Genomic DNA, 21,907 nt, shown 5'->3' on the forward strand with positions numbered 1-21,907 from the left:
TGTCTGTTTGGGTGTGTGTGCATATGTGTGTGTACGTGTGACCAGCCCTCATGTTGTCCCTTTATTGACAAGAAACAGTGGCAGATGACCTGACCTGTTTGTGGTGCTCAGAGGAGTAAGCATGATTTCTTTGACCTCATTAGCAATGACGTCATTACCATTTGCCAAGGAATCAGAACGTAGGTGTTGTAAAAAACCACAGCTGCCATTCTTAGAAGCTACCAAGTCTGAAACCGTGAATGAGTCTAATGAATATTACCTCAAAAGGGGGGTTAGTATATTGAGTATATTAATAGAGATATTTTAAATGAATATAAATTATGCCCTTTTTGTGATTTCTCAATACAAAAAAAATATAAATATAAATATAAAAAAATAAAAATAAAAATAAATAAATGAATAAAAACAAATGAAATAGATAATAAATAAAACAAAAAAAAACAATTTTGTGATCTTTCACATTCGAAAAATAAAATGAATAATAAAATATATAAAATAAAAATGTAATCAAAAAATGAGTAAATTGCCTTTACTGGGCAGTATACCATCTTATTCAGTATTAAACTGAAGGCTAGTTAAAAATTCAAATCAGCAGAGTGAAAATATGTATGGCCAATTCATACTGTAGTTTTCATGCTTGCTTCATCACAAGGGTCCGCTTTGGTGGGCGTAACATAAATGTTGTCATTGACCCATGTCCACAAGGGAAGTGCGCCAAATGACGCTCTAGCAAAAGTTCAGTCAAGAAGACGTTTTCATGCTCAGGCTGGAAGTTTTTTCTCACCCTGACATTCACTTCTTGCATGGCATGCTCACTCACTATTTCTAAGTGTGATTGTCTGGGTCTGTCAACCGAGTCAGCAGCTACTTTTTTAACTGATTCACAATCAGCCAATAGCACACTGACACACCTTCTCTGTCAGCTGCCATCATCTTACTGCTCCTCGTTTTAAATGTAGTTCTTTCTTGCTGCTGTCGTGTGCGCCCTCCACCTCCCCAACACCACCTAGTCTTGATGGATTCATCAGCCTCATCTGCCTCAGCAGTCAGCAGCCTCAGTGTCATCAGCCACCACCACCACCAGTGTCTGGACTCCATGGGAACATTTATCCTGCTGCTGCTCAGATATCCCTCGATCACAAAATATCTCCCTCTGGTGACCAAGCACTAAAGACTTCTCTTAAATCTTAAAGGAGACGTCCGGTATTTTGCACTTTGAGCCCCATTTCTGGGTTGTTTATAATGAAATAGAGTGGTTAAAACCAAAATAGTGACGATTGCTCCTTTTCGGAGGATTTGGCTTTCCTCTGCCTGACTTAACACTGCTGCCTATGGCCATGTGTGAACCTGTCCTAAAACCACCCTAAATGTTCATTTTCAAAGCCATGAAACTCACCGAGTGGTCAGTGGTGTTGGTTGATGTTCTGACATAAAAATCGTAGCAAGCTGTGGTTTTTGTGATGATTTATTTGACATTTTGTGTAATCCATTGGCTTTCTATAGAAGCCTCTTTGGAAAGGGCGTGTTTATGACAAGGTTGTAGTCATTTTAGTCGTTTAGCTCAGCGAAAGTGCCGGCTCGACAGTGCTGTGAGGTTGAGGTTCTGCTGCTGAGGTTGAGGTTGACCCTCAGTTGTTAATGGAAACACGTGCACCACTGCAGCTGTCTGTGGAGGTTCAGTGCAGAAAATATGTCCGAGCCTTTATATGTACACTATGTGATCCATGCATTCATCCATCCATCCATTTTCAGCCGCTCATCCGAAGCCAGGTCGCGTTGTCAGCTGGCTGAGCAAAGTATTCCAGACATCCCTCTCTCCAGCAGCACTTTCCAGCTCCTCCTGTATGATGCACCTGTTTAATAACCGGCCTCCAAATTTACAGTTTGCCAACATATTAGAATTTAAGCAAGCAGGAACATAATGCCAGTCCCTCATGTGGCAATTGTGTGGTTGTAGATGTTATAAACTTCCTGTTGCCCCACAGGAAGATACACACGCACACACGCACACACACACACACACACACACACACACACACACACACACACACACACACACACAGCACAGAGTCCATTATAATGCAGCCTTTAACATTTTTACACAGATCACAGTTTACTGGAACACACACCATCCACCCCTATGCTGCCTGTGCTGCTGGAGGTGTCAAACAGAAACGCACCACACATGCAGGCACAATCACACAGCTTCAAAACATGTTATGCACAATAAACACATTTGTGCAACGACACACAGACACACACTCCTGCACACAGCCAAAGAGAGACAGCGAGAGAGAAGTGCAGATATGCAAATGGCGTGTGAAAGCAGAAGAATGAGCTCTCTGTGGTTTCAGATCAATGATGTTTGAGCTGTATTTAACAACTCTTAAAATGACAGAGAGAGGGTGAGGGGTGCAGAGAGAGAGAGAGCGAGAGAGAGAGAGAGAGAGAGAGAAACAGACAGAGGAGAGATTAGAGGGGAGATAGAGTGAGAGAGTGTGGCAGAAAGAACCAGAGTCATTAGAGACACACAAAAGTTACATAAGTGAGGTAATTGTGCCTGTGAAGTGTGGGTTCGCCACATATCTTACCTTTGGCTAAACATGCTGTACCTATGTGTTTGTGTGTGTGTTTGTGTGTGTGTGGGCTATGCAATACAGCAGGACTTATCCCTCCACAGACCGGCTGGTATAGGCCACAAAGAGTGCGTGGGAGTAGGTAGACAAAATGTGTTAATGTGTGTATGTAAGGTTATAGCTTTAAAGTGGTGTAGTTGTGCTAAACCCTGGCCGCCTGTGTGAGTATGTGTTTGTGCATGCGGGGAGTGTGTGCACATTTCCGCCACCTTTTAACCAGAAAGAGTGTCACAGATGAAAGCCTCGTGTGTCGTATGACGGTAAAGAATTCAAAGAACTGAGTCAAGACAAGCGATCAAAACTCAACCCAACAATGCGCCTAGAGCAGCGCGGCAAGTGTGTGAGGGTCTGCGCTTGTGTGGCTGTATTTGTGCGTCACAGTGCGTTCTGTGCTGTAGTCACTGGATGACGAAGGAAACAACAGGTTTATATAACGACTCCCTCCCTTTGTGGAGGAAAATGATGACAAAAAAAGGACCATGGGATTGGAGAGGAAATATGCTCAGAGACAGAGAGACAGAGGCGGAAGATGGAGCATTGAGACAGAAAATGAGGAGGTAACAGTGAGACACAGAGATAGAAATCAGCAGAGGGAGAGAGACGGAGGAGACAGCGGTGATGTTTTGGAGGATTGGATGCATGAGAGAAGGAAAGGAAGAGTAAAAAAAAGCAATAGATGTAAAGTTAAAGAAAAACAGAGAGAAACACCTGCATTGTTTTGCATTCAGTTTACATTATCACCCATTATGAAAGCCCATTTCTGTCAGTGTGATGATAAAGAAATCCTGTAGGTCATTAAAATGACATACAAGATCAAATTGATTAGTTAGTATTTCAAAATAATGAGAAACTTCCTCAAAATAATGACTTAATTGGTATCAAAGTCAAGGATGCTCCACTGGTAGAATGGGTCCTTCCAAGTCAGGTCCTACAGATGCTAGACATGAATCCTTCCAAGCATTTGGTCAACAAACATTGCAACAGGCTAGTGAGTGCCTAGGTGTGCGTCATTGAAGACACCCCGCTTTCAGTCTTGGCAAATGGTGCCCAAAGTATTGTGGGTACTTTATGCCCACTTGGTCCTCAGCAGAATTCAAAGGACCCTTGATGTTGCAACAGTCCTGAAATTTAGTTAGTTAGTCGTTTAAGGATCCTTCTTTGACTTTGAGAAGCACTAAATATCTCAGCAATGACTCAAACTAATGACTTATTAATATGACTTTATCTGGACAAATTTCCCCACAAATACAACATGCTAATGTTTTTAGCACAAGCCTATGGCAGTTTACATTAAATAAATTAGCCTAGCCGCTAGCAGACTTTTCTTCCACTCATATGAAGCCAGGGACAACAGCAACATTTAACAAAGGCCACATTAAAAAATTTGGCTCCATTACAGCTCACAAGGTTCACTGACAAAACAACTGTCTTATTCTAAACACATTTTCCAAACAAATATAACATGCTAACGTTATTAGTACAAGCCTATGGTAGTTTACATTGTATAAATTAGCCTTACGACTCATGGAGATTTCCTCTGCTCATATGAAGCCAGGATAAATCACACACAAGATTTAACATGCTATTTTGTGGAGGCTTGGTTGTCTTCGCAATTAATTGCTTCTTATCTGTGAAACACAAATGAATAAATGTTTTGTTTCCACTGAGGGAAATGGTTTCAGCTAAAAAAAAACAGACTAATAACTCCTCACTTATTTTGATATTCATTTTTGTACTGTCTTCTTTTTAACAGTTTCCCCCACAGCATCTCCTTATACTTCAGTCAGCTGTTTCCTACATTTCCCAGAATGCTTTTCAACAAACCCTGGACAACAACCATCAAGGCATACACCTTTCTCATGGCAGACATTTTGATTCACAATCAAGAGTACAGACTGATAATTTTATCAGGGTGCACTCTACAGGTGTGACAGTGCCAGGTATTGTGCCCTCACTGGGCCTGTTTGGCTGGGATAACTACATGGAACAGTGCCCTCGTCAATGTCATCATAAACACCTGTGCTTCTGCAGCTCTGATGAGTTAAATGTAAGAGTGAGGTCTTTTAAAGTTAAAATGTAAGCAGGAGTGAAAATGATGGCACACTAAGAGCAAGGAAGTAATACTGCTAAAAATGGGATCCACACCCTTGAGTCACCAAATATTGCAGCTTGCATTCTGGTCAGTTCAGGGTGATGTTGGTGAAGTTCAAGGCCGTTTACACGTACACGGTGATTTTGATAAACGGAGACATCTTCCTTTGTTTGTGCCCTTCGTTTACACGCAAACGGAGATTTCTCCTCTGAAAACAAGTCTTTCTAAAAACTCCGGCCAGAGTGGAGATTTTGGAAAGCTCCGGTTGTGCGTTTGCATGTAAACTGAGATAAACGGAGATAAACGGAGTTATAGGCAGCCGACGTCACAGTATGCGCCGTAACTTGCGCCTGTGTCAAAAGTGCGACCTATGTTGCTATGGCGACAATGGATACATGGAAGGCTTGAGTCTCTCGTTACACTGCCACCTACAGGTTTGCCGTGCTCTTGTGTATATATACACGGGTAAGTGTAAACGGAGACGGTGAAATGTTCGTTTATGAAAATAGCCGGCAACGTGTAAACGGCCTCTTAGACTTTCTCACTCCAGGTTGTGGAACTTTCATAGCAATCAAAGCACAGGTGCAACACATAACGGTAATGATGGCTTCCATGCTGCTGTGTCAGCAGGCCACATCGTTATGTAATTAGCTACACCTGTGTTCACAAGTCAAGCCTCTTCAGTAGGCTGCCTCTTCCATGATGCTTCTTGCTGGAGGTCGACACAAAATGGTGAGTGACATGCTCAGAAAAGCTGTAAAAATTGCTATATAGTCATACTAACATTTGTCAGTGGTCGAACACTTTGGTTGATGGTTTACTTATTCATTTATATTTTTTGCTGCAATACAGCAGGTGGCCACCGTGAAAAATTAGCTGCAAGGTTGAGCAGTATTTCTGACTCAGACTTAGCTCTGTGCAGCTAAAAGTTGTAGTGTGACTGATGGGTGGATGTCATGATATTATTAGTTGAAACTAGTTGGTGATTGTGAGTGCACATAATATTTTCTTTTACAGCAGGAAAACACTATTGGATTGTTATCTGCATATGTTGTTAGGTGCACAATATGAGCAGGTATGTGATCTAAAAGGGTTAAAAAGGCATTTTTTCAATTTATCTCAACTTCAAGATTGTCTGTTCCTAAAACTAGGCTGTCTACACAATAGAAAGACAAAGCCAAAATTGCCCAAAATTTCATTTTGGTATGAAATTTCCAAGTCGGCCAATAGTCAACAGTCTATTAGTCGACTAGTCGCCTGCATGTTTATGATTTTAGTTTAATTATTAAATGATATATTTTGGGCAGGGCAACACAATGGTTTGAGTTGAAGGTGTGAGAAAGAATAGTATCAGTAACATTGTTAACACTGTGCTACATTACAGAGAAATACAAAACCGTACTAATGAACCTTCATTAATATAGGCCTATATTTTATCTACAAGTGCACGTCACACACTGAGAGAGCCGCCTGTTAATGATGCTGTGGGCTAATGGGCATGTAGCTACTTCCATGTTTCAGATGATACGTCATGTTTGTAGTCGACCAATGAAGATGAGTTTACATATCACCTTGGGTTCGTCCTTCACCTTCTCAAAATGATCCCACACTTTGGATTTCCTGTCCGACATGTTATTAACTAGCCTGTGGAATAACCGCAGGTGCCAGCCCTGGAAATTAGGGGCCATATACATATGCTGTGTCTTTATCTTCCTGGGCCTTTTTTGTGTCAGCTTTCAAGAGCACGGCGGCAGGTTGCGTTAGAGGTTGCTAAAAGGTTGCTGAAATTCTGAGTGCAGAGCTGATCTTCTTCCAGGTGCTGTTTACAAGTGTGTAGTTCTATCATTCTAGTGGAGTTTCCGACTAATGACTTTTCTGGTCGACTGACGTTTGGTTGACTATTAGGGGGCAGCGCTAGAAATTACCCAGATCGTCCGCATTGTTGGGCCTATAGATCAAGCGCACAAGAGACTTACAGTGGCCAACTGTGGCCAAGAGTGGCCGAGTGGCTATCTAACTAACCGAGCCCTCTGTTAGACTGAATTGGAATAAAACTGCTTAATTTTGTGGCTCTTCTAAACTTTCAAAATGTTATCAGACTGAATAGATCAAATCCCGATAGTGAAATGAGTCATTTCATGGGGGTTGTGATGCTCAAAAAAATGTATCCACTGATTTACGGAGGTCTCTTGCACAATGTACTGTAAGTCTATGGGAAAAAGTCTTTTGGGGCCCCATAACATCATGTGACAGACCCAGCATGGTAATTCCACGTTTGGCCACCATGTAAAAGTGGCTTCAAAGCCCGCCACTGTTCCTGGGAGCTTGTGTAGTTCAAGCAACAGCCCTAAAACCATCAAAAATTCACTGTATGATCCAAAAAAATGTCATCCAGCGAATTTGAGCTGAGAGATGAGCAGGGAGATCTGGCTGCTGGTAAGACGGAGGCAAGTTTACCAAAGGTCATTTACATATACTTTCCACATTGTTATGATACAAAGCCTGTTGAAAACCGGCAAATGATTTGATTTGATGTGATTTCAGTGATGATAATGCCAGTAAATTACCTGCTGTCATCCACATCTTGTCAAACATCCAAGCTGGCTCGCCGGCATAGATGCTCGCCCTAGTTCAATAGCCCGGGGGAACAGTTACATCACATCCTGTATATTGATGAAATTGAAAGAGATCAGCGGCTTATGGTGCGAAACGATGGGTCACTGTGTCACAGTCTATACATACACACAGGCCCAGTCAGGTACTGGCAGGCTATACTTACGTCACCACCAGTGTCTCTTGATGCCTGGTACCATTGTAAATTAAGATGATCTTGTCGTTTCACAGACTGCCAGCCGTCGAGACAGACGATTATGTAACAATATATGTGTGCCTTTAATGTCGAATGAATAAGCGAGGTAATGGGGACCAGAAAGGTTAAAAACTGAGCTCTGAGCTGGAAGCTAAATCTACAGTAAACCTTATATTGATGAGCCAGGGTGAGCTGCACATGCTGTTATCTGTCCTGCAGCTAAATCGATCTCATCTAGGTCATTCACTGCCAGCTGACTGCCACAACGTGTGTGTGCGGGTGTGTGTGTACAGCATGGACCAGTTGGGACTATGGTCGTCACTGTACTGAAATGAGATTCTGTGGCCTTTAAACAGGTGGAACAGCAAGACTACTACTGAATCACTTGTTCATACATCTTCTTTTTAATATTTGCCGCATGTATATGAAGGACATGTATTCATTGCCACAGCAGTGATGTCCTGCTTCACACTCTCAGTGACAGTCACTCGCCTCTGTCCCTGCATCACTGTCATCACACCTCTCATATTCATCTCTCTACATTTACTATACTGAGAGATGCAGGTGGTTAAATAGGTTACTTGGCTCTTTCTATGAAGCATCTTATTCATAGATCAAATGACTCAGGAAGTCACATCATTTAATACCTTAAATGCATCTTGGAAAACTTTGTGACATGAAATTCATCCAACAATCGCAGATGATGATCCTCCAAAATCCCTTTGAAAGCAAAAGTCTTAAGATGAGTCAGAACTCAGCAACTGTGCTTGCTTTCAATGCCAGCACTCAGACTTAAAGAGTCTGCGTTTTTTTTCCCATATCCAAATGGGAGATATCTCTTTTTGGAAATGAGCACTTGAATTTCAAATATTGAACGTCACTCTTTGTGTTTACTGTTGGCTGTAGTGCTGGTTTAAGAAATGGCGTTCATTCTGCTGCTGCTCCATACACAGCATTTGCATAACCTGCTCCAGATAAAAGTGAATCTCAAAATGGAACACATCGTTTTACATGTACAGGCGAGCAGTTTGAGCATAGAACGGACATTTCAAACACATTTTAAATGTCCTTTCAGATGGAGGTCCTTGGCACAATCTGCAGATGGCGTTCTATATGGCAGCTGTGTTTGGAGGTCTGTGACAAGGCAAAGTTTGCACAGTAAAAATCTTCTCACAACTTTTACCACCTGCCAAACAGCTCTCAACTTACACGTTAAAAACATGAACTCACAAGCTACTTTTGAAGGTAGTGTTGGATAATATAGCCAGTTCCCATTCTGAAGTCATCAGATACTGTCACTTTGTCAGTGATCTGGGCATTAGATACCAACGCACAGATGCTCCTTTTGTGGTGGTATAATTCACACCAGGTGGCAGCAGTTGTTGATGCAGAGACCACTAACCATTCATCCATCCATTTTCAACCACTTACCCGGGGGCCGGGTTTGCGGGGGCAGCAGGCTGAGCAAAGTGCTCCAGATGTCCCTCTCCCCAGCAATGCTTTCCAGCTCTTTCTGGGGGATTCCGAAGCGTTCCCAGGCCAGATAAGATATGTAATCCCTCCAGCATGTTCTGGGTCTGCCCCGGGGCCTCCTACCAGTGGGACAAGCATGATTTGAGCTTCATGACATGGTGCGTTATCCTGCTGGAAGTAGCTATCAAAAGATGGGTACACTGTGGTCATAAAGGGATGGACACGGTCAGCAACAATACTCAGGTAGGATTGTGCATTTAAACAATGCTCAGTTGGAACAAAGGGGCCTATAATGTGCCAAGAAAATCTCCCCCACACCATTACACCACCAGCAGCAGCCTGAACCATTGATACAAGGCAGGATGGATCCATGCTTTCATGATTACACCAAATTCTGACCCTACCATCTGAACGTGGCAGCAGAAATCCAGACTCATCACACCAGGCAACATTTTTCCAATCTTCTATTGTCCAGTTTTGGTGAACCCAGTTGTAGCCTCCTGTTCTTAGCTGACTAGATAAACACCTGGTGTGGTCTTTTGCTGCTGTAGCCCATCTGCTTCAAGGTTCAACATATTGTGTCTTTAGAAACGCTCTTCTGCATACCTTGGTTGTAACGAGTGTTTAGTTGCAATACTGTGGCCTTTTTAACAGCTCAAACATGTCTGGACATTGTCCTCTGACCTTTGCCACCAACAAGGCATTTTGGCCCAGAGAACTTTTACTCACTGGATATGTTCTCTTTGTGTGACCATCCTCTGTAAACCCTAGACTCCGCGGTGTGCTGTGCACACAAGCTCAGTTGGTAGGATACTATATTTTCACATTTTTAACAATGCAATTTAAAAGTTTTGATTTTTATTGATAACCTACATTTACCAACAACAAAAAGACTACATTTAGCACCAAAAAAAATATGTTTAAAAAAAAGTACATAAAAAAAGAATATCGAATACCAAATTTTCATAACGAATACCTACCCATAGAAATTAATATTCGAATATCTGAATATTTGGGTACAGCCCTACTAAATACACTGAGTTGCTGCCACATTACTGGCTGATTAGACATTTGTATTAAACAGCAGTTAAACAGTTGAACAACCATACAGTTAATACTAAGATATCTGTTGCTTTCATATATCTGGGTGTATCAGACCATAGTGGACAGTTTTAAAAATCAATTAACAGGACTGCATGGAAATACTGAACTTTTATTGTGGCACCACTATGTGACCCTAAATCCTCAAAATTATGTTTCAAAGATAGGTTTAGAATTTTTGAGGTATATCTTAATACAACACTGACATGCCATTGATTCTGAAGGAGTTATAATATATAAAGGGTGCCATAGTTGTTTGTTCTGTCCATATGAGCTGCAAAGATATCCCTCCTGAAGCAACACGAGATGATGGGGACAAAATCTGTCCTGATTTTGCGCATAAATTAATTTTTAAAATTCCAGCTGTCTGAGTTAGACAAATCATCTGTATCTTTTCAAGAGCCTTTCTTTTTATGCTCAGAGCTGTCCATGGGAGCACAGAGGGAACGTCGTACTAAAAGGACTCCAACTTTGGAAGAGACATACTTCATTTGTCTAACTCATACTGTGAAAGCCTTAAACCGATGCTGCCCGAACTGTGGAGTGCATTTTAGCACAGGCCAAGGACTGTGGATTTTGTTCCCTATCACTTGACACATTATATGACAAATCACACTGAAACAGCATTAGGAAGGGATTTAGTTGCAGTCGGCGAACAGGAACAGAAACAGCAACCAAAGTGCAAAACTACATCAAGCAGTCTCTGGAGCTGATCATAGCCACTCTAGACAATACATATGGTGCAGCTGTGAATGTTGGAACTGTCCCTCTTGACCCCCTTACAGTCTAGATGGTGGCCAAGATAAGAAAACAGGAATTTATTCACTTTGTATCTTGCCTAACTTTAGTGGATAATAACATATTGGGGTGTGGAATTAATCTGCAGATGCTCCAGTGCAAAATCAGGCCAAACTTTTCTATGGATGTCACTTTTTTGAGCCAAGACAAAGTCCAAGGTGTGACCTGCAGCAGATGCTTCTTGTTTTTTTGTTTAGCCAATTGCCTAAAATGCTTGCAGCACTTAACTGCTTAAGAGGTGTGAGGAGTCAGCAATCAGTGATGGTATCAAAAAAGTAAATAAAACATTTTTAAATCACCACAACCACAAGAGGTCCTTTAAGCATACAGTCATAAATGTACACAAAAAATATGAGTCTGATTGGTCCAGGAGTCTTAGTTGTAGACAGAAAGATACAGACAACCATTTCAGTGTGCAATGGCATGGCAGTATTGTTTTACAAACTACAGATCATGGTTATTTAATCCATAACAAAAATCATCACTTGATTTTCTAGGAAATAGTCCTATGCCCAGATAGATTGCCCCAGGAGTTTGCATTTTATCACTCCTGGTTCCCTCATCTTGAAGTCGATGGGTTTTTGAATGGGTTCTAGTTAGATACCTGAAGGTCTGTGGTTCACACAAGTTTAAGAGACTTCAGTGTTTTGTTCTACAACATATAATACAGTTAATACCTCACTCGTAAACTTTGAAGCTTCTATGTGTCTTAAAAAAAAGGCAGTTACTTACTAGTGGCTAAAAAAGACTGCAGAACGCCATCACGCTGAGCCGCGCCAAACACAGCTTCATGCGACCGTGGTGTAGTTTTTTTTATAGCCCAACATTAGCATTTTGGCTTCAGTAATCATTGGTGAAGATTATCTTCCTGAACAAAACATGCAAGTATCATGAAAGTTTGTTTGCTCCATATCTTATTTTCAGCAATAATCCAAAATCCAAAGGAAAAATCTTGTAGGCTTTTTGATGAGAGAACCAATGCAGTGCTAACTCCTGCGTTGGTACAAAAAAAAATCATCCCTGGAAACTCAGTCTCACTCCATGGTTGTCGAAATCCGGTGCTTGAGCAGTGACTTGTGGCATCAGACACTGACAGAAAAAGGCATCCTTTAACTTCGGCATGGTACGCGGCCAGATGCTGTTATACTTTAATGGGACTTGGCAGTGTAAGGGGGAAACCGTGCTGGATAAGAATGAAAGTTAAGGCAACGAAAGATTCTAAAGCCAAACATTGTTTTTTCCTAAACCTAACTACGTGCTGTTGTTGCCTAAACCCAGAAAAAAGATCATAACATGCACATCCCAAAGAAATACTGAAAGGGTGCTGGGTCATAAACTTCTAACATCCATCAAAAAAAGAAAAAATGATCTGCACACCGATAGAGCTCCCATTAATCCATGATTTATTTTCTGTCAAGTGACGTTTCGAGCAACGCAGGCTCTTCATCAGACATGTAATGAATGATATGATATGATTACAAGTTTGAGGAAGAGCCTGCGTTGCTCGAAACGTCACTTGACAGAAAATAAATCATGGATTAATGGGAGCTCTATCAGTGTGCGGATCATTTTTTCCTTTTTTGTTGCCTAAACCCATCCTTGTGCGTATGTTGTTATACCGATGTTGTGGGTTTATTTTGAAAGAGACTGTATATAAACAGTAAATTTCCTATGAAAATGGAAGTGTATTTTGAAAGAAGACAATGCATGTAACAGGCAGAACTTGACATGGTGTCCCACAACATCAGCAATCAACGCACCCAGAGTACCTTTCACGTCGTATCTGGACGTGGAAGTTCCATGACTAAAACGTCTATAGGCTATGTGATGAGGTGGGAGTGAAAATGTGTTGTCCCTTACGAATAGCCTATCAGTATTGCAGTTTAAACTCACATGAGGGCTGTGGTGATAGCAGATTTCATCCACTCCTACAGCAACATAAACTCACTTTATAAAAATATATCACCACAGGCATTCACCAAAACAGATGATCATCAGATTAACACTTTAAATTTTAGTATTACCTCCAGTATGACACAGGAAACTGATAGGGTATAAAGATATTCTTATTTTACATGACAGATTCTGTTTTAATATTTGACAGACAAAAGAACCCATTCAGCGCTGTGAATGCTTGGTATTTCAAAGTCACATTTAACAGACTAATTAAAGTGCACTTTTAGGTAGAAAGTGTCAGGGCGTAGAGAGGTAAATGAGCTTTTACAGTTCAGCCTCTCCAAATAACATTTAAATGTCAAGGAAAAGTAAGAAAGTTAAAGCTCCTCACTCATTCTCCCTCCCCTTCTTTTTCTCTCTCTCTCTCTCTCTCTCTCTGTCTCTCTCTTTCTGGTAGTCAGTCTGTGCGCTCACAAGAAAAGGAGGAAGCGGAGTGAGAGCAGCGCATCGGCACCTCGTCTCTACTCAACTGACGGACAACATCACAGACACTCAAAAACAACCTGCACCACAGTTTATCAACTCCTCTACCCGGAGCAACGCACCAGGCGCGACTTTTGCAGCCCTTCAGAAACGCATTCAACCTCCTGCAACTCGCGTCGGGTTCGTTAAAGTCAAGATAAAGACAGTTGCACTGACAGTCGGAGAATGGCAGACTCGGCGGCGGCCAACAGCGACGGGGAGGACGGACCCCGCGAGCCCATGCGGGGCTTCGCGCGCCAGGGAGCCCTCCGCCAGAAGAACGTGCACGAGGTGAAGGACCACAAATTCATCGCGCGCTTCTTCAAGCAGCCCACCTTCTGCAGCCACTGCACCGACTTCATCTGGTGAGGAGCTGGGGATGGATGGAGGGTTCACAGCAGAGTTTCACTTTGTTTAGTTGCTGCTGTCATAGACTATTTCAATGAAATAGGAATTAATTTGATATAATGAATTATTTAGAAATACATTTTTAAGTTGAGACAACAGTGGGTGCATCAAAAAATGGCATAAAAAGAAGGGAAGAAACCACAAGACAAGTTTATCTCATGATTTAATGTCAATTTAAATGAGTAAAGTGGGGAGAAAAGGAGAAATGGGGCCCATTGATATGAAAAAGACAAAATGGCTGTAGTGTTTGATAGTATTACATCATAAAGGTACAGCAGGAATAAAAGTGGGAGGGCTGCACCGGTTGCACACATTCCTCAAAATAAACATCGATTTCGTCTTATTCTTGCACTTGTTGATGCTATATATGAAAGGTAGGGCAGGAGGGAAGACGGAGAGATATGTGGGCTGCACCAATAAAAAAAGGAATCACTGCAGACCATTGTTTGATGGTATTAAGTAGGCAGAGGAACTGAGAGGCTGAGAGCAAAAATGAACCACGTTCCCTGAAAAAGCGGTGAATTGCAGCCAGCAGGAAGAGTGCTAACCTCGGGGTCAAACACTGATATAACTGCTGACACAACCTCAGCCTTCCTCCTCCTCCTCCTCCTCCTCCTCCCTCCTTCTTCTCTCTTCATTTTCTCCTCTAAATCACCTGTGCAGACATGTCACCATGCAAGCCACCAGGGCTTACTAGACAGTGACTGCGCTCGGGTTATTAAATGAGTTTCCGGCTCTAGGTTGGCCTAATTTGTCCCCGCTTATTATTATCTCGTACTGTGCGCTATTCCCAAAACGGCCATTATTTAACTCCTGTGACGGGCTTTTTAATTTGTGAATGGCTAAATGATTTGACCTAGAAGATTGTGTGTGTGCGTTCATGGAAATCTAATAGGATGGTCTCACTGGTTGTAAATACCCCTTAAATAGAAGAACATTGTGCACCCTGTGTAATTGCTTGACCCGTTTAGATTATCAAACCATCTGTCTATCTATCTATCTATCTATCTATCTATCTGTCTATCTGTCTATCTATCTGTCTATCTATCTGTCTATCAATTTAGGTCAATAAGCAAAACGAAAAGAACAAAGAGTGCACCGAGTGATTTCACACCCCTAGAGATTATCTATTTGTAGCCACAATATGAAAATGAGCAGGGCTAAGTGTGTGTTCATGCAACAGTGTGTGTGTATGCATGCGTGCACCTGCAGACACCCCAGCATTGCCCATACCATCGACGAGGTATGGTTTACCATTTCGGCCCGGGGCAGCTGCAGCCCCGTCTAACAGAATAGTATGTGTGAGCAGGTTCGTGGACCCGAGCTGACCTCAGTACATGTACTATACTGTTAATGCAATAATTGAATGTCCTCGCCACCCGCAGACTTCATTGTGTGTTTGAGTGGGGCTCTTTTTTGGATGGAGAGCTTAAGTGCTGCGCACAAATGGCAGATAGCATTTGACATTTGCTTCTACGCAAATGTCTTGAGGCGAAGAGAGAGGGTTCCAGAATTCCTTGTCCAAGTTCTGCGTGTGTGTGTGTGTGTGTGTGACAGAGAGAGTAGTAAGTGTGTGTACACATGTCTGTGCCTGTAAAATGCTAAACCTGTTTTCTATGTATGTTCTCCTCACAGGGGTTTTGGGAAGCAGGGATTCCAGTGTCAAGGTAGGTGGACTGAACACACACAGATGTGCACATTATTAGGTGGTGCTCCATAGATGAATATTAACTTAGTCACCACTACCTTATTCTGTTGTTTTCTGTTTTTTCTATGCTTATTATCTGTCTTTCTTGTTTTAGTTATCCATGTCCCATTTTTAATCTTTGCTTTAAGGTTCAGATTGCGAAACTAATATCATATTTAATCTCTCTAGTCCTCTCCTCACCTTTGTCAACTGCTTGTTTTTCTTTCTCCCCATCTCTCTACTCCTGTCTCCCTATTTCTTTACCTATACTTACTTCTCTTTATCCTCTCTAGTTACTCAGTGATATTCTTTCCTCTCTTCTTCTCCGTCTTTCCAGAGCACTCAAGTGAACACAAGCTCTGAACTTGTTTCTGTTTCCAAAGTCAAAAATTCTTGAAAAATGTTAGGGGTGCCCCAGACTAAGAATCTTCCTAGTCAACCACTAGTCATCATTTAGGGCCAAGTCAACTAGTCGTCTGCATGTTTATGATATTAATTCAATTATTAAATGATATATTTTGGGCGGGGCAACACAATGGTTTGAGTTGAAGGTGTAAGAAAGAATAGTATCAGTAACATTGTTAACACTGTGCTACATTACAGAGAAATACAAAACCGTACTAATGAACCTTCATTAATATAGGCCTATATTTTATCTACAAGTGCACGTCACACACTGAGCGAGCCGCCTGTTAATGACGCTGTGGGCTAATGGGCATGTAGCTACTTCCATGTTTCAGATGATACGTCATGTTTGTAGTCGACCAATGAAGATGAGTTTACATATCACCTTGGGTTCGTCCTTCACCTTCTCAAAATGATCCCACGCTTTGGATTTCCTGCCCGACATGTTATTAACTAGCCTGTGGAATAACCGCAGGTACCAGCCCTGGAAATTAGAGGCCGTACACACGCTGTGTCTTTACCTGCCTGGAAACGTGAGGTCGGGCACTGGGCGCTACTTTTGTGCCTTTTTTGTGCCAGTTTTCAAGAACACAGCAACAGGTTGTGTCTGAGGTTGCTAAGCAACCTTAACCTTAACAAGCACCGTAAAGCTCTGGGTAGCCCTGCACTAACATGATCATCTTTTCCGTATTTATCAGACTGAATATTTACAGAAGAAGGGAAAAATATCTGTCGGCTGTGACTGGTTTGTAACCTGACTCCTGTCTGTCTGCTGAGCGTGGCCACTTCCTGTGTCTGTCCTTTCAGATTAAATTCCCACATGGTTCAGTCATATAGGTTTTGATTTATTTTGACAAGGTACAGCTCCTAATAGAGTTTCATGTTTTTCGTTTTTTTTACCAATAAAATTTTGATGACTTTCTGGTTGACCAATGTTTGGCTGACAGTTAGGGAGCAGCCTGAATAACAATAGCATTAACATGACAGTAACAATCACTTACCATCCTTGTTATATGGCGGCTGCGCTCATCCTCTTGTCCTCCTTCTTTGAGTTAGCTGCTAACTGCTACCACCTACTTTAAACATCAAACATCAAACCACCAAACAAACATCTTCCCTTATGTCTGGAATATGATTTTGTAGGCCGAGGCATCTCTGTAGCACCACTGTATTTTATTTATAGTGGTATATTGTGATGCGTTTTACCTTTCATCAAAAATTGTAGCTCCTTTGATTTGAATATTGGCCATATTGCCATTTTGATAATATTTCGATTAATTGTGCAACCCTGCAAAAATATGACTAACAGCATGCTCTAAACTTTACCTGTTTCCATAATTACTCCAGTATTTAAGAATAAGAGCATGCCATTGTTCATTCAGTGTTATTGTTTCTCAGTGGGTTTAAATGAACACCATTGCCAAAGCTCATATCTTGATTCAAAACATCACTAGCTTGACAGGCCCGGCCGCCTCCCTGCTGTGCGGTTCATTCAAAATATCACAGTTTAAAATAATTTTGCAACTCCATGAGATTTAATGGGAACGAGAACAATATCACGAAGCTCTCGCTCCAGTCTGAGTGAAATATACACTGATGAATGATGAAAAGAAAGGACGTCAGTATTGTTGGAATCTGGAGAAACATTCTGCACCTTTTAAAGATAATAAGAGTTGAGGATCAATGTGTGGATTTATCTTTTCATATGAACAGAACCATTACAGATCAGTGGTTAAAGTCTCTGTGGGAAAGCACACGGCGTAACAGAAGCAAGTCTGGAAGTCGAGGCAGGACTCTGGTGCTTTATTCAGAGCGGAGCACACTGTAGGTGTAGATTTAGGTATTGATAGTTGGAAGGTGATCAAGGATGTGGAAGGAAGTGAGTCAGCATGAAACACTGCTGTATAATCAAAACTGTATTTATTTTTAAAACGTGAAATTAGATAATAAGATGTGGGCTTTTTTCACAGCAGACATTTTGACTTCGTAGTCATAGTGGAAGAAGCACAGGTGTTACTAACGGTGGCTCTTTTCTGCTGGAGTGTGCCAGTAAGTCATGACAGTGGGACAGTGAGCCAGCGTGCACAATACCAGGAGCCTCAAACTGAAGCAGCTAAATGGAATCCAGCCATCATAAACACATTTATTACTGACATCTGTGCTGTTTCTACTGCGACACGTCAAAATGTCTGCTGTGAAAAAGGCCCGCTGTGTACATAAGTAGTTAAAGAGACATGTGAGTAAAAATTGCTCTGTCACAAAGCTCAAGATGAAACTGGAGGGTAAAGTTAGAGGTTAAGTTCGCTCATTTTGGATCAGCTTATCAAAAGAGATGCAGCGTTCACTTCCTGAAACAATAGAGCGTAAAGCAAGACATCTGATTTAGTGGCTTTTGCTGGTTTCATCTACTCAGCAAAGCCTGATGAAACTTATTTGACACCCCACACTAATAAACTTGGTCTCCTTTTCCTCTCACTCTTTTCCCTCCCTGCCCATCATCCTCCGTTCCCACAGCAGAGACAGATCCAGCCTCAGCTTTGTGGGCGTTGCCACAGGAAATGACATAAGCTATCAGAAAAGCATATCTAGCTGACAAAAATGTTGTGCTTTGGGCTTTTGTGTTTTTTTTTTTTTTTTTTTTTTTTTATCAATTTGCTTGAAGTCTATGTCTTTTCCACTTGTATTAACAGCCAACTAGATGTGTTCAAGGATTTTCACGTCTCCTAGCAACAGTGAAATATTCAGACGCGGCCGTCTACAGTATATGCTGTAGGATGGACAAGGTGCTGTTCAGCACAGCAGTGGGTTCGCTGGTAATTGGCCCGTGTGTATATGTAACGGGTCAATAGTGTCCTTTAGAGGAAGCATCCGCCGCGCTGTGGGGACACTCTGGAGAGGAAGGGGTGAGGTTCTAGGTGTCCGGGTGTGCGTGCACTCTGATTCCAGGGCTGGAAGAGGGCACTGGTAGATGGAAAGATGGATCTCACTGTGTGTGTTGTGAGTGTGTGTGCGTCTGTGTGAGTAACTTAGCACCTGTGGTTGCATTAGATTTTATTTTGTACGTCACTTTGACAGATAGGGTTGTGAAAATTCTATCATTTTCTGTTATTACTTGTTGTTTTAACTTTAATTTTTTAATTTGAGTAAGACATTTAATAGCATTTATTTTTCATTAAAACATTTTTATGTTTTAAATGTAAGTAATACACAAAACAGTCTTATAGATTATGCATTTAAGGGCATGGAGAGAAAACATGAACACCTACTGTGCAAAGAAATTTCAGACACTTAGCCACTTTGACATTTTGCAATGGTATGTCATGAAATAGCCCACCAGTTTAATTGCTAAAACCAGTTAGACATCATCATGCATGTGATATTTAAGAAAAGACAAGACAGTAGCTAAAACACATGCACACGCCGCCATCATTGTAAAAAAACAAATCAATAAATGGCGTGAAGTATTTGGTTAACGCGACGTCTGCTCAGCAACAGTTTGCACTCACCGTCCTCCATCAGGTGTGTGTTTGTGTTCGTGTGCATGTCCTGAGCTGCTCTCCGACTCATTTGCCCGTCTGCAGGGTATCACTTCCCTTGAGCTCGGGGAGAAAGGGAATTCCTCTGCAAGGTCACACATACACATACACAAACATACACACTTGGAGTGAAGTGAGGTCAGTGCGAAGGTGTGCTTTGCCTTCTGGGTTTACATGCTTGTGTTTGACAGTCACATACAGGGAGGGTGTTTGTGTGTATTGTTGTGTATGAGGAGAGTTTAATAATGAAAGACAAGTTTTTATTATTTGTATTATTGTATTAATAATGTAAACAGAATGTGAGGGAGACAGTGTTTATGGCCTCTGTGTAAACATGTCCTTGGATGAAAGGTCAGATCATCAGTAAGACCTGGCAGGCTGTGTATGCTACAGCTCCTCTGTCTCCTGTGAGTTTATCAGTAGTAGAGACCTGAGCGGACAAATCAGAACCATTAGTGTCTCATATGGTGTTTATGGATTGTTTGTCACTTGAATCAGATCTTATATTCCACTGATAATTGTTGCATCACATGGTTTGGAAGCTCTGACCCTTGACCTCCTCAGCTTTGGTTGCTTTAATTCGGTGATCCAAAAGAGGAAGATTATTTTAGCAACTGTTGCCTCGATTTCACGTCCAAACACGAGCATTCAAATATAAAATCAATCAATGAACTGCAAAGCAAAGTGTTGATAGGTTCAGCAAAACTGAGCCTCATTAACAGCATTCAACACTGTGACTTTTGTTCCTCTTGGTGTTCATTCTGCCTCGTCATGGGTGTAAAAAGGAAGTTAGATTTGCCTGTGCTGCGTCAAGTAGGTATATTTTTAGCTGCTTTTCTAACACAGTAGAAAGGATGAACAAAATGAAAATGATTTTGTTCCCGCAGTTTAGTCTTGTGTACTTTAACAGCTTACTGCACATGACATGCGACTGTTGTTAAGTCCTGTCATAAAGTCAAATGTATGAATTATGCAGTGTTTGGTGGAACAGGTCCTGCTCTCTTCCATTGTGTCAATACAATTAGCATGCTGCAGAGGCGAGGGGGCCGGGCGCAGAGCTCGGCACCCCTAACAGCAGCCTTTAACAGGTGTCACAAAGCAGCAGGCTGTGACAGTACGTATGGAAGGATGCGGTTTAGAGAGGTTTAGAATGTAGGCTGTATTCGGAATATTTTCCCCGCTCTACCTTAGACACAAGAGAGTTTAGAGAGTACAGTATGTGATGCATACATCTTATATTTCCTGTCTGAACCAGCATAAAAGTTGGATTGTCTTGTTTTGACTTTTTATTACACACCTATCAATATCTGCTGTTAAGAGAGCATGCACACCACAGTTAGCAGTTATCATGGTAGAAAAATGGCATTTAAGTGTCCACAGAAACATGCAGCATAATGTCCTACTATACTGTATATCACCATGCTCAGTGTCTCTTAAATCTGTTGAAAGCTGACCACATCCACAATTATTTATGATGTCTAGTCACAGTCTATGCAGTCTATGAGGTGGGTTTTAGATGCTAATGATTCAGATTTTTTTCAGTAATTAAAATTATTATATCACTCAGTTATTTAACTTTCCATCCAGTCTAACCCTTTACATTCATCAGTGCTTTTTAATTGGAGGGAAAAGTGATTTAATGCTGTGCATGAAGAAAAAGAAGGAAGTCACATCCAGCTGTTTTAGGGGTGTTTTGCATTAGGCTTGTCACAATACCAGAATTTCAGTACCAGTGAATTTCCACGATTCTTGATACTCATTCGATACCACGATAAAAATCAAGAAACTGAAATTGAAACTCGCTCACCTTGAATTCTTTAAACAAGTCAGGGTGTCTGTCTTTTAAGTGTTCAGCCAGGTTTAAAGTGTTTCCTCCTTTAGTCTGGAAACTTAGGAGGCACCGTTTGCACACTGGTTTTTGCGAGTTTATAATTATTCTACTTTCATTTGCCTCAAATGCAAAATATCTCCACACACGACACCTGCTACCTGACTTTTCAACAAGCCGAGGTGTTGTGGCTCCAGCAGCACTTGTTAGAGCTTAGATTCTCTGCCCGAGCCCGAACCTGACCTGGACCCGACCCAACTGTAATTTCCCACCACTATCCTCGGGTTCGGATGGGTCAGGCTCCTCATAGTAGACCTAGGCCATGGAACCAACTACTTATCACACCTGAGCCTTGACGGTGCCATTTGCCATGCACATGTGAGTTATCGATGGTGACGGTGTGTGTCGGCTTCGTCGAGTGTACAAAGTGCAGCACGATGCTGGTATATGACAACAAAAAGACGGGGACCTCGACACTTAAGAGGCACATGACAAAGGCTTGCCATGGAAAGAAAAACGAGAGTCAGCCTTCAATGTCCACGTTCGTATCCTTAAAAAAATGTTGGGTTTAAACCAGGCTCGGGCTCGTAATTACAGTTAAAGGGATGGGCTGTGCCCGGGACAGGCTCGGACAGAACATGCACAGGCTCAGGTGGGGTTGGGCTGGATTTTTTGGGCCTGATTTCTAGCAAAGACGATGGAGAGCAGGCGTTCTT

The 21,907-nt window shown here is 41.7% G+C and overlaps 1 protein-coding gene across 4 annotated transcripts in view; it reads left to right on the forward strand.

Annotated features, from left to right (window-relative positions):
• The first annotated feature begins 13,262 nt into the window (after positions 1-13,262).
• The window catches only part of LOC125878776 (protein kinase C beta type), a 288,745-nt gene continuing 280,100 nt past the window's right edge, over positions 13,263-21,907 (forward strand). For all 4 annotated transcript variants that reach the window (XR_007447789.1, XR_007447788.1, XM_049560141.1 and 1 more), the window contains exons 1-2: positions 13,263-13,692; positions 15,371-15,402. Coding sequence is in view for 2 of the 4 variants with exons in the window: in XM_049560141.1 (XP_049416098.1) it covers positions 13,514-13,692; positions 15,371-15,402 (211 nt within the window). In the remaining 2 variants the exon portion in view is untranslated. The remainder of the gene's footprint in view (positions 13,693-15,370; positions 15,403-21,907) is intronic.

This window comes from Epinephelus fuscoguttatus, linkage group LG19 (genome assembly GCF_011397635.1).
Source record: "Epinephelus fuscoguttatus linkage group LG19, E.fuscoguttatus.final_Chr_v1".
NCBI lineage: Eukaryota > Metazoa > Chordata > Actinopteri > Perciformes > Serranidae > Epinephelus > Epinephelus fuscoguttatus.